General features: G+C 36.9%; 2 protein-coding genes across 2 annotated transcripts; both read left to right on the top strand.

Annotated features, from left to right (window-relative positions):
- LOC141674666 (uncharacterized) lies at positions 1–1815 on the top strand. The gene is made up of 2 exons (XM_074481371.1): positions 1–16; positions 980–1815. The coding sequence occupies exons 1-2, from the start codon at positions 1–3 to the stop codon at positions 1813–1815; spliced, it is 852 nt and encodes a 283-aa protein (XP_074337472.1).
- An 11202-nt stretch (positions 1816–13017) lies between these two features.
- Positions 13018–13563, top strand: LOC141674665 (uncharacterized). Its single transcript, XM_074481370.1, has one exon. The coding sequence runs from the start codon at positions 13018–13020 to the stop codon at positions 13561–13563; it is 546 nt and encodes a 181-aa protein (XP_074337471.1).
- Positions 13564–13792: the final 229 nt, after the last annotated feature.

Below are 13792 nucleotides of genomic sequence, written 5' to 3'. Positions count from 1 at the left end.
ATGGTTAATCTCACAGGTAATCAACACTCCACCGAACCTCCTTGGTATATTGATAGCGTGGCAACCCATCATATCTGTTGTCAATTAAATTTATTTTCATCGTATCATAAAGTGAAACATACTATCCATGTGCAATTACCTGATGGTAATTCCGCGTATGTTGAGCATATTGGTGATATTATTTTCTCGCCCTCTCTCATTTTGCATGATGTTTATCATATTTCTTCATTTAAGTTAAACTTAATATATGTTATTCAACTAACAAAACGTCTCAACTGCTTGGTCACTTTCTCACAATCATGTTGTCTTTTTCAGGACCACACCACGAGGAGGGTGATTGGTAAAGGATATCATTTCGCCGGTCTTTATAGGCTGTAACGTTCTACTAGTATTAATTTTATTCAGAATAACATGCCAATAGATGTATGGCATGCTAGATTAGGACACCCTAGTTCAGCTTGTTTAAAAATTTTATCTAGATCTTTTCATTTTATTCGTAGTAATTTCAATTCAGTTTGTGATGTATGCCCACGGGCCAAACAACCACGTTTAAGTTTCAATAAAAGCTCCATTACTTCTCGTTCTTCATTTGAACTTATTCATGTCGATATATGGGGACCGTTTTTCATATCAAGCACATGTGGTGCCTGCTATTTTTTAACTATTGTTGATGACTATTCGAGGTGTACACGGTTATACCTTATACATTCTAAAACAGAAACATTAAAATTTATCCAGTATTTTCATTCATATATCAAGAAACAATTTACCAAAAATATAAATTCCATTTCTACCGGTCACATTCTGGTCCATCTCCCTATTTTTCAAAAAATTAGAACAGATAATGGTTCTGAATTTCTTTCCGATGCCTTTCAATCTTGGCTCACTTCTAATGGAATCCATCATCAAAAAAGTTGTACATACACACCTCAACAAAATGGTGTGGTTGAACGTAAACATCGTCACTTGCTTATTGTAGCACGAGCTCTTCGTTTTCAGTCTAATATTCCAATACAATATTGGGGTGAATGTTTACTTACTGCAGCTTATCTTATCAACAAAATTCCAACCCCTTTATTATCGAACCGCTCTCCCCATGAGACTCTCATAGGCACAGTTCCGAACTATCAAAATCTCAAGGTTTTTGGCTGTTTATGCTATGCCAAGAATAATTTCATCTCGAATAAATTTGATTCTCGTGCAGAGCCTGGGATCTTCATTGGTTATCCTTTTCATCATGAGGGATATAAAATTCTAGATCTTTTTACCAAGAAAATCTATATCTCTCGACATGTCAAATTTTATGAACATATTTTTCCTTACAATAATGCATTATCTCCTCAACCTTATTTTCTTCAAACTCCTCATCATCCTACATCATCATATTATGATGATTCTCCTGAAGAACAGTCTACAGAACATTGTATAACCACCAATACTTCATATGATACTTCTCATTTATTATCTTCTCCTAATCCTTCTCCTCATGTTTCCCCTGATTCAAATTCTTCCGGGTCTCCTATTTCTAACAATTCGCTCGATGTTCATTCTCCTGCTCCTCGTCCTACTCGTTGTCATCGTGCTCCACGTTGGATGGAAGACTATCACTGCTCACTTAATACTTGCACGACATCATCTCCATCCCCACTCACAACATTCATGCCTTTTAAGAAGTTTTCCTCTCAACATCAGAAGGCTCTAGTATCCATAATCTCTGCAACTGAGCCACGAACCTTTCACGAGGCAATCAAATATCCTCATTGGAAGGATGCAATGGTGAACGAAATCAAAGCCTTGGAACTTCATAAAACCTAGACAATTACTTAACTACCACCAGGAAAGAAAGCCGTTTGTTGTAAATGGGTCTACAAAACTAAATTATCTCCTGACGGTTCCGTCGATCGATATAAAGCTCGCCTTGTTGCAAAAGGATACACACAACAAGAAGGCATTGATTATCATGATACATTTGCTCCAGTTGCCAAACTTGTCACAGTTCGTGCTCTTCTCTCTAGTGCTGCTGTTAAAAATTGGCCTCTATATCAATTAGACGTCAATAATGTTGGATTTTTAAAAGCAGCGGGGCGTGGAAAAACACTTTTACACACACAAAATCCAAATAAAAGCATATAAATCGTGAATAAAAATTCGAGGGATCGAATCTAACCTTTTAAAATAATTCGGAGACAACGATCAGAGATCCTTAGCAGTTGCTCCTCAAGTGTGAAGCACTCCACCGGTATCCACCAAGAAAACGACTTTTAGGAGGAGGAGGAGGTGGAGAGAATTTGGTTTTCTAAAACTTTTGGGTTTCTGGGGTTCGAATAAAATAGGGTCTATAATAGTGTATTTATAGGCAAAATTTTCAGCTGAAATTTTCCCATAAATATTATTATTATTATCCCATTTATTATTCTCATTAATAATTAAAACACCTTTTAATTATTAATCCTTTTTCTAAACACTTTAGAAATAATTCTCTCTCTTGATTTAATTTCCAAAATTAAATCCTTAACTAATAATATTAAGAACTTTTCTTAATTAATTTATAATCAATTAAATCTCATTTAATCAATTATTAAATTTTCCAATTAATTATTTATTTCACAAATAAATAATTATTAGCCATTATTAATTAATTCCTCCACCATAAAATCATTCTCTTTTTATGGTGTGACCCTATAGGTTCAATATTAAGCCGGTAGTAGAAATAAATAATAATAAAACTATTTTATCATTATTTATATAAATTCTCTAATTTATTAAATATGATTAATTAATTAATCACATTTATTCTACATCGTGAGTGATGCTTCTCAACATATCGCGACTATCCGGATAATATAAATTCACTGCTTAGAATACCAAGAACCTGTCAGTGAATAGTTACCGTACAATAAACTCCTTCTACCCTACAATGTCCCGATTAAATACAAGGCATGGATCTCGTGTCAAGCCCATCTAATTCAATCACTTGCTTACCATTTACTATGCGTAGTTCTATGCAAATTAGAAACTCCTTTCTAATTTCATTTACTCTGGCCAGAGATTCCTGAACTAGCATAAGTGGATCAGCCTTGAACATTCACTTCCTTCACTGGAAGGGGTAGATCCTTTATTGATCATACACTATCTTCGTGTACAAATTCCTATACCCAGAAGAGCCCTAATAATTGTCCCTGGAGACTAAGAACTAAACCAAAGCATAGGTCAATGTACACAAGATGACTATGATGATCTCAAGTCTAAGGATACTTGTACAACTATCACTAAGCGAACAACTGCTGACACGTGAGTGAACTCCATCAGTTGTTCAGCTGGGCGAGTCATGTTCAGTGAACTTATTCTATAATAAGCACCTACATACTAGCTATAGTGTCACCACACAAATGTCTATGAGAACAGACATCCTTCATAATGAAGCAAGCATAGTATGTACCGATCTTTGCGGATTATTAATTACCAGTTAGTAATCCTATGACCAGGAACTATTTAAGTTTAGAGTTATCATCTTTTTAGGTCTCACTATTATGATCTCATCATAATCCATAAAAAGCTTTACTCTAAACTATGGTATATCTTATTTAAACATTTAAATAGATAAAGCCCGTAATAAAAACAAAACAAGTCTTTATTAATATCAATGAAATCAAAACAGATTACATAAAATTATTCCTAAATCCTAATACATGATTGGACTTAGGACATATTCCTTTCAATCTCCCACTTGTACTAAAGCCAATCACTCTGGTATCTAATACCCATCTCATCTTTATGACGATCAAAGTGACTTTCAAAAAGTAGCTTTGTGAGTGGGTCTGCTATGTTGTTGTGTGTGTCAACTCTAATTCAATACAATATAAGAAATGTTACCGCGCTCCCACTAACCCTTTTGTAGACGCATGGTTCATCTTCGTTTTTGATAAAATCAAACTCTTTGATTATCTCATCAAAACGAATGTTCCATCTTTCGAGAAGCTTGCTTTAAACCACAGTAATCGCAAGCAAAATCCGAACTGATTTTAACAGGGCTACATGTAAAAAGTTTCATCAAAGTCAATTCATTGCCTTTGTTTGAATCCTTTTCCCAAAAGCCTGGCCTTATAGGTCTCCACCTGGCCATCTGCTATAATCTATCTTTTGTATACCGTATACGTAGATTCCATTCTGGATTTCATGGCACCATGCCATTTCTTTGAGTCAACACTACTCATAGCCTCATTATAGGTCACAGGGTCGTCATCATCAAATGATTGACAACTCATTGTCATTCTCAATGACAAGGCCATATTACCTCTCAGGTTGGCGAGACACTCTCCCTGACCTATGAATGGGCTGTTCCACAAAAGGTTGTTTAGTCAGAACAGGTGTTTCCACTCGATCTGTAGTAGTTTGTGCTTCTTGAACTTCATTAAGTTCAATTTTGCTCCCACTGTTTCCTTCAAGGATAAACTCCTTTTCCAAGAAGGTAGCATGTCTGGAGACAAACACCCGATGATCGGTGTAAAAGTAATACCCTAAAGTTTCTTTAGGATATCCCACAAAACTACATTTTACGGATCGATATTCCAGCTTATCTGGGTCAACTTACTTGACACAAGCTGGACATCCCCAAATCTTAACGTGTTTAAGACTCGGTTTCCTTACTTTCCATATCTCATATGAAGTTTGAGGAACAGATTTGGAAGGCACCTTATTCAGTAAATATGCTGAGGTTTCCAATGCATAACCCCATAGGAATACTGGAAGATTTGCATAGCTCATCATGGACCAAACTATGTCTAACAAAGTTCGATTTCTCCTTTCAGATACTAATCTGGAGGAGTCCACTGGGAGACTATACCATTTACTTTTAGATAATCTAGAAACTCTCCGTTCAAGTATTCACCACCTCGATCTAATCGAAGAATTATAATACTATGTTTAGTTGTTTCTCCACTTCATACTTATATTCTTTGAACTTTTCAAAGGCCTCAGACTTGTGTTTCATCAAAGACATATCCGAATCCAGATCTATCATCTATAAAAGTAATGAAGTATGAAAATCCACCCATGGCTTGCGTAGACATTGGTCCACATACATCTGTGTGTACCATTCCTAGCAAATCTGCAGCCCTCTCTCCATGTCCACTAAATGGAGACTGCAGTGCCACTATAAAGTGAGATTTTCATCATCCCTTTTCTTTTATTAGTTTGTTCAATCTGAAGTAAATTATGTCACATATATACAGACCATTATTTAAAGTACCACGTCCATAAAGAATATTATCTCTAAGAATAGAACATTCATTATTCTCAATAATAAATGAAAAATCCACCCAAGTCTAACATGGGAATAATATTCCTCACAATCGAGGGAACAAAATAACAATTATTTCAAACAATAGTCTTGCCCGTAGGCATATATAAATGAAATGATTCTACATCTTCAGCAGCAACTCTTGCTCCATTTCCATCAGTAGAATCACCTCCTCTTCCTCAAGAGTCCTACTTCTCCTTGGTCCCTGCAACAAATTGCAGATATGAGAACCACAGGCGGTATCTAATACCCAAGTAGAAATGACATATTCACTTCTATCATGAACATACCTGAATCAGAAGCGGTAGTCTCACTACCCTTCTTCTTCAATTCTGCAAGGTAAACCTTGCAGTTCCTCTTCCAGTGCCCCACCTTGTTACAGTGAAAGCAAACAACTTTGCTCTTGGGGTCTTCAGCTTTTGGTGGAACCGGCATTTTCTCACCTACTTTCTTCTTCTTGGAAGAGTTCCTCTTCCTTTTCTTAGGATTGGAACCTTCATCAATTAGAAGAACAGAACTCTTCTTAGGGGGAAAATTCGATTCCACAGTCTTCAACATGTTGTGGAGTTCAGGCAGGCTGACATCCAACTTATTCATGTGAAAGTTCACAACAAACTGCGAGAACGAACTCGGAAGCGATTGCAAGACCAAGTCTTGGCTCAGCTCCCCATCCATGGCAAAACCAAGTTGTCCAAGACGTTCAATCAAATTGATCATCTTAAGTACATGGTCATTCACAGATGATCCCTCAGACATCCTACAACCGAACAGCTCCTTCGATATCTCATATCGAGCTGTCCTCCCCGCCACATCATACAACTCTTGTAGATGCATGAGGATAGTGTGAGCATCCATATGCTTATGTTGCTTCTGTAGCTCAATGTTCATGGAAGCTAGCATGATGCATTGAGCAACATTTGCATCATCTATCCACTTACGATACACAACGTGATCATCATTATGTGCATCACTAGCAGGTTCAGTAGGCTTAGGTGAGTCAATCACGTATTCCAGCTTCTCAATCCTAAGAACAATTCTCAAGTTTCGAAGCCAGTCAGCATAATTAGGACCAGTTAATTTGTGAGCATCCAGTATGCTCCTGAGTGATAGTGCAGAAGACATAACGTACAAAGTAAATCTGTAAATGATAAACACATAACAACACTTAGCAAATATTCGATTTCATTTCAAAACACTATATGAATCGGGTCTTTATTCATAAGTGGCTCCCACTAGTTTTCCTAATTTATTCAACCCCCTACGTGAAAAATTAAGCATTCATAATGCTAGTGGGAATAGGGATCCTACATTCCATTACACGACCCCGGCTGTAGCACGAACCGCCATATAATGTTCAATAGGCAGACAACTCTTGTCAATTACATCTCATGTTATTCCCTAATCAAACTTTAGCCTCTTGAATAATTGAGTCTCGGTTGTAGCACGACAAACTCAATATTCTAAGTCAAGTCTAACCCAACATTCCGTACACTTGAATCAGTCCCCAAAGGCCCACGGCTGTAGCACGTACCGACCTTTAGATTATTCAATGTACACATCTCTATGTAATAGACAAGTATTTCTTATTTCGAAATCAAAGCCCTCGGCTGTAGCACGAACCGACAATGATTCAAAAATAAGAACTACTTTTCTATCATGTTGGAAGGCTATGACCGGCACAAGCCCGTTGTATCATTGGCCAATTACTACTTGATATTATTTAATTCTAGAGGGATTATATTACGTTACAATCATAATCATATTATAAAGAGATTCTTCCTTTTAAATTAAATATTTCAAATCAATAATCAATAATCAGACGATTCCCAGATCGGGTGGAGCATTGTCAAGAGGCGTCACTTAATAACCCTTTCTTACAGATAGAAATCTGTTGTTGACAGAATCATCCTTCCTCTCATATCAAAAATTCATATTCAATTTCGTGTTTCATAAACACAAGAATCTCATGATTGTATTCATAATATTATTATTAAGGTTATGAAACAATTTCACTATACTAGGTTGTCTAACAAACGCCTTATGTTCATTCAAGTTCACCTAAATCTATCATCGCATGATAAACTAAGCATATATCACATATATAAACATGAATAAACATCAAGGTAGGCATGTTACATCATTTAGCACATTCGTCTAAGCAATATACATCTCTATGTATCACATGAAGTATTTAAAAGCAATTTAAACAGTTAAAAACAGCTTAAAAACACTTCTGTTAGCTATAAACAGTTCGAAACAATTTCATAAAATATCATATAATATACCATTAGAAGCGTCTCGAAAAGACGAATCCAACGGCACCAAAATCACCCAATTCTGAGCTGCCACGCGCTTTCACGCGCCCCGAGAAGGTGTCCCACGCGCCGCCACGCGCACACGCGCTGTCAGGCGCGTGTCAGACCTCCCCCACGCGCGCCCACGCGCCCCTAACCCCTATGCTGACGTCAGCATGACGTCATCTGATGACGTCAGCATGACATCACCAGCGCGTGTCTTCCACGCGCCGCGCGTGGCACGCCAGCGCGTGAGCCCCACGCGCGCGTGGTCGACGCGCGGTCCTTTGTCCTGTTATCAGTCGCCGCCTTTTCCTCGATCGCCTTGTAGTCAGACCTGTCTTTCTGTACCGCAGCACATCACATGTGCTTTGTCTCCTTCTTTTAATTCCGTGCATTCAACAGGGACACACAGATGCATATACTTACAAAAAATAAATATATATATGATTTATCTAATTACGAATTTAATTGCTAGAACTTCAAAAATTCATAATAAAAAATCTATACATCCTAAAATTATGAAAAAAATACCCAGACGATCTACAACACTTGTAGAACCCAGATCAACAATCAAAATTATTCTGAGAAACGATTTCTTATCAGGCAAAATTAATTCATAATATAACTTGTAAAAATCATAATTAATTCATACAAGCACATAAAATTCTGAAATTTTTACCACAGATCTATATGCATACAACCTATGCTCTGATACCATTGTGGGATTTTTAAACGCAGCGGGGCATGGAAAAACACTTTTACACACACAAAATCCAAATAAAAGCATATAAATCGTGAATAAAAATTCGAGGGATCGAATCTAACCTTTTAAAATAATTCGGAGACAACGATCAGAGATCCTTAGCAGTTGCTCATCAAGTGTGAATCCCTCCACCGGTATCCACCAAGAAAACGACTTTTAGGAGGAGGAGGAGGTGGAGAGAATTTGGTTTTCTAAAACTTTTGGGTTTCTGGGGTTCGAATAAAATAGGGTCTATAATAGTGTATTTATAGGCAAAATTTTCAGCTGAAATTTTCCCATAAATATTATTATTATTATCCCATTTATTATTCTCATTAATAATTAAAACACCTTTTAATTATTAATCCTTTTTCTAAACACTTTAGAAATAATTCTCTCTCTTGATTTAATTTCCAAAATTAAATCCTTAATTAATAATATTAAGAACTTTCCTTAATTAATTTATAATCAATTAAATCTCATTTAATCAATTATTAAATTTTCCAATTAATTATTTATTTCACAAATAAATAATTATTAGCCATTATTAATTAATTCATCCACCATAAAATCATTCTCTTTTTATGGTGTGACCTTGTAGGTTCAATATTAAGCCGGTAGTAGAAATAAATAATAATAAAACTATTTTATCATTATTTATATAAATTTTCTAATTTATTAAATATGATTAATTAATTAATCACATTTATTCTACATCGCGAGTGATGCTTCTCAACATATCGCGACTATCCGGATAATATGAATTCACTGCTTAGAATACCAAGAACCTGTCAGTGAATAGTTACCGTACAATAAACTCCTTCTACCCTACAATGTCCCGATTAAATACAAGGCATGGATCTCGTGTCAAGCCCATCTAATTCAATCACTTGCTTACCATTTACTATGCGTAGTTCTATGCAAATTAGAAACTCCTTTCTAATTTCATTTACTCTGGCCAGAGATTCTTGAACTAGCATAAGTGGATCAGCCTTGAACATTCACTTCCTTCACTGGAAGGGGTAGATCCTTTATTGATCATACACTATCTTCGTGTACAAATTCCTATACCCAGAAGAGCCCTAATAATTGTCCCTGGAGACTAAGAACTAAACCAAAGCATAGTTCAATGTACACAAGATGACTATGATGACCTCAAGTCTAAGGATACTTGTACAACTATCACTAAGCGAACAACTGCTGACACGTGAGTGAACTCCATCAGTTGTTCAGCTGGGCGAGTCATGTTCAGTGAACTTATTCTATAATAAGCACCTACATACTAGCTATAGTGTCACCACACAAATGTCTATGAGAACAGATATCCTTCATAATAAAGCAAGCATAGTATGTACCGATCTTTGCGGATTATTAATTACCAGTTAGTAATCCTATGACCAGGAACTATTTAAGTTTAGAGTTATCATCTTTTTAGGTCTCACTATTTTGATCTCATCATAATCCATAAAAAGCTTTACTCTAAACTATGGTATATCTTATTTAAACACTTAAATAGATAAAGCCCGTAATAAAAATAAAACAAGACTTTATTAATATCAATGAAATCAAAACAGATTACATAAAAGTTATTCCTAAATCCTAATACATGATTGGACTTAGGACATATTCCTTTCAAATAATGCCTTTTTACAAGGAGATCTCCCAGAAGAAGTGTACATGCGCCTTCCTCCTGGTTTTCAAAAACAGGGCGATACTCGTGTTCTTCGTGTAAATAAATCAATTCACGGTCTTAAGCAAGCTTCCAGGGAGTGGTTCGCAAAATTTTCCTCTGCGCTTCTCGATCAAGGTTTTCTTCAATCTCATGCTGATTACTCCTTGTTTTTCTATAAAACTGATACAATGGCTAGATATGTCCTTGTTTATGTTGATGACATTATCATCACAGGTTCCGATAATGTATTTATCTCTTCGTTAATCTCTTACCTTGAATCAAAATTTTCTATCAAAAACCTTGGAAATCTGCGTTATTTTCTTGGGATAGAAGTTTCAAGATCATCTTCTGGCATATTTCTATGTCAACATAAATACATCATTGACATACTTCATGATTATGGTTTTTCTAACACCACATCTTCACCTTTTCCGATGGAAGAACATCTTAAATTACTTTCATCCACCGGTGATCCACTTCCGGATCCGAGTACTTATCGTCGCCTAATAGGCAGACTAATCTATCTTAGTGTCACTAGACCTGACATCTCATTTTCGGTTAATTATTTAAGCCAGTTTATGCAGCACCCTCGAACTTCTCATATGGATGCTGCATTCCGCATTCTTCGTTATCTAAAGGGAACTCTTGATCATGGTTTGTTCCTTTCTTCATCCAGTAACCTCCAGTTGCAAGGTTACACTGATTCAGATTGGGCAGGATGTCCAATAACCCGTCGCTCCACTACTGGCTATTTTACTATGCTTGGTGCTAGTCCAATATCTTGGAAGTCTAAACGATAGCCTACGGTTTCTCGCTCATCAGCTGAAGCAGAATATCGAGCCTTAGCCAATCTCACTTCTGAAATTCAATGGCTCCATTATTTATTCACTGATTTAGGTATTTCTTTTACTGCACTGGTTCCTGTCTACTGTGATAACGAAGCAGCCATTCACATTTCTGCTAATCCTGTCTTCCATGAACGCACCAAACACATTGAACTCGATTGCTATTTTGTTCATGAAAAGGTGTTCTCCGGTCTCATTTCACCAACACACATTGCTTCCAAAAACCAGCTTGCCGAAATTTTCACAAAACCACTTGGTGCAGACCAATTCCGCAGATTAGCTAGCAAGTTGGGAGTTCATCCTCACGCTTCTCCCTTTCCAACTTGAGGGGGGTATTACATGTATTATCCAAGTGTACAGCAACAACTCAGGACACGACCCAGTCAATAACAATAGAACAGATTGGAAGAGTTCATGTCCTACAATCTGGGAACCTTATCACTAAATTCTTGTAGCTACATATTAGTTATTTGTATACACGTATCTTTTAGTTTATCACTTAGTTAAAACTTACCTTTATCAATAATATGTAAAGTAATGGAATGAATAAAAGGAGAAGCTACATGTCAGTTTACTCTTCTTTTTATAAATATTTAATTATTTTTTAAATAAAATCTATAAAAATTTCATGTTATTGGCTTTTCTAAAAGTTTGAATTTTGAGTCTTGTCAATTGACATGGTTTGAAAGTTTTCTGTCATTCGTCGTAGTCATTTGTTTTCTGTTATCAATCATTAGCAGTGTCTTCTAATCACTATTCAATCATTTCTATCATTTCATTATGGATTTCACAAACAATCTGGTCGCTTCTATGAATGATATATCATTGGAGGATGAAGAAGAAGGAGGGTTGGCATTGGAAATAGAAGAACAGGTAGGTAATGATCATATATTTTCTGGGTTTGACGCCAAACTTTGTGTAGTCGCTCGATTCATATCGGAGGGTCGCGTAGATTTTCAGGCAATGCAACAGACATTGGCGGCCTTGTGGAAACCAGGAATGGGTGTATACATAAAGGAGTTAGATATTAATTTGTTTCTCTTTCAGTTCTATCATGAGGTTGACGTTAAAAGAGTAATGGAAGGATGTCCATGGTCCTTCAACAGGAGAGCTTTGATAATGGCTAGAATGAAAGAAGGCGACAATCCTCGAAGTGTGGAGTTGAACAAAATGGATTTGTGGGTTCAGGTTTACAATCTCAAAGCAGGGTTGATGACTGAAAGGATTATAAAGGAGGTCGGGAATTATATAGGCACATATATAAGCTCTTGCCCTTCAAACTTTGTAGGTGGATGGAGAGACTATCTTCAAGTTAGAGTCTCAGTAGATGTTCTGAAACCCCTGAAGAGAAGAATGAAGGTTAGAAAAGCTGGAGGAGAATGGGATTGGATTAATTTCAAATACGAGAACGTCCCCATTTTCTGTTTCATTTGTGGATTATTGGGACACTCGGATAAATTCTGCAGTAGGTTATTCGTAACAAAAGAAAGTGATATTGTTAGACCATATGGTGAATGGATGCGTGCAACATTCAGGCGACAGGTAAAACCTATCGGTGCTAAGTGGTTACGTGATGGGAATGTAGGCGCCGGCCAGAGAACAACCGGAGAAGGATTTCAGAATCCGTTCAGAGGAAGTGACAGCAATCACGATCCAAAGTTTACTCCTGAAAATCAGGGATCAGATATTCAAAATATGAGAGATGGAAGGAAAGTAGTTCAAAATTTTCAAAAAGGCGGGACATCACCGATAACAGAAACCTATAATTATGGAGCAAATATCACACCAGTAAATACAAGGAAAGAAGTTGTTGTGATAGAGTCCAAGAAATGTAGGACTGAAAGTACTGAAGACGACCCAATGGGCCTTAATACCGAAGTAATGATGGACTCAGATGAGGAGGATAATGTAAGTAAAGAGCAGACAGGCACAACAAATAAAATGATTTCAAAAAACGGATTAGAGGTGAGTACTCAAGGGGGTGCTCGCCTAGCATTATGAGTATTATAAGTTGGAATTGCCATGGGCTTGGGACCCCGTGGGCTTTACAATTCCTAAAGGAGATACTAATCCAAAAGAAACCCGATTTCATCTTTTTGTGCGAAATTATTTGTAAAAAAGATACAGTTGAGAGAGTCAGAAATACTCTAGCTTTTGAAGGTATGGTGACTGTGGAAGCGACTGGCCATAGTGGTGGAGTGGCACTATTATGGAGAAATAAGGATGATGTTGTGTTGAAATCGTTGAATAAAAACCATATTGATGCTGTTATTAAGCTGCAAGGAGGCCTTGAGTATAGACTAACAGGTATCTACGGAGAACCAGATAGGTCTAAGAGGAAGGAAACATGGGACTTGATAAGGAAATTATCATCAGTCAACACTTTGCCATGGTGTTTGATTGGTGATATGAATAACGTTCTCTCTCAGAGTGATAAGAGAGGGGGCAGACCATATCCCCAGTTCTTGTTACAGGGTTTTCAGGGAGTACTCAGTGACTGTGACTTAATGGACATGGATCTTTGTGGCTATCAATACACGTGGGAACGAGGTTCAAGCTCAGAAAGCAGTATAGAGGTGCGGTTAGATAGAGCACTAGTGAATCAAGCTTTCCTCAGCATGTTTGCAAATGCTAGGCTCACGAACCTAGAAGTATCTACTTCTGATCACTGTCCAATATGGCTAGAAACTCAGATTAATGTTCAATGAAAGTTCACAAAATTCTTCCGCTTCGAGAACGCCTGGTTGAGGGAGCCTATGTGTTATCAGCTAGTAGAAGATGTGTGGAATCATGAGCCTGATAGAACTTTCTTCGAGAAACTCTCGCAGTGTACAGATGTGCTATCAGCTTGGGGTCAGGAAGTTACAGGAAGCTTTAAAAAGCAGATAGATCGGTGCAAAAAAATTCTGAAAACTCTTAAAGGTAGGAGGGATACAG

The sequence above is a fragment of the Apium graveolens genome, chromosome 7 (genome assembly GCF_009905375.1).
Source record: "Apium graveolens cultivar Ventura chromosome 7, ASM990537v1, whole genome shotgun sequence".
Taxonomy (NCBI): domain Eukaryota; kingdom Viridiplantae; phylum Streptophyta; class Magnoliopsida; order Apiales; family Apiaceae; genus Apium; species Apium graveolens.
The sequence above is the reverse complement of the archived record's forward strand: the minus strand, read 5'-3'. Positions and strand labels throughout refer to the sequence as shown.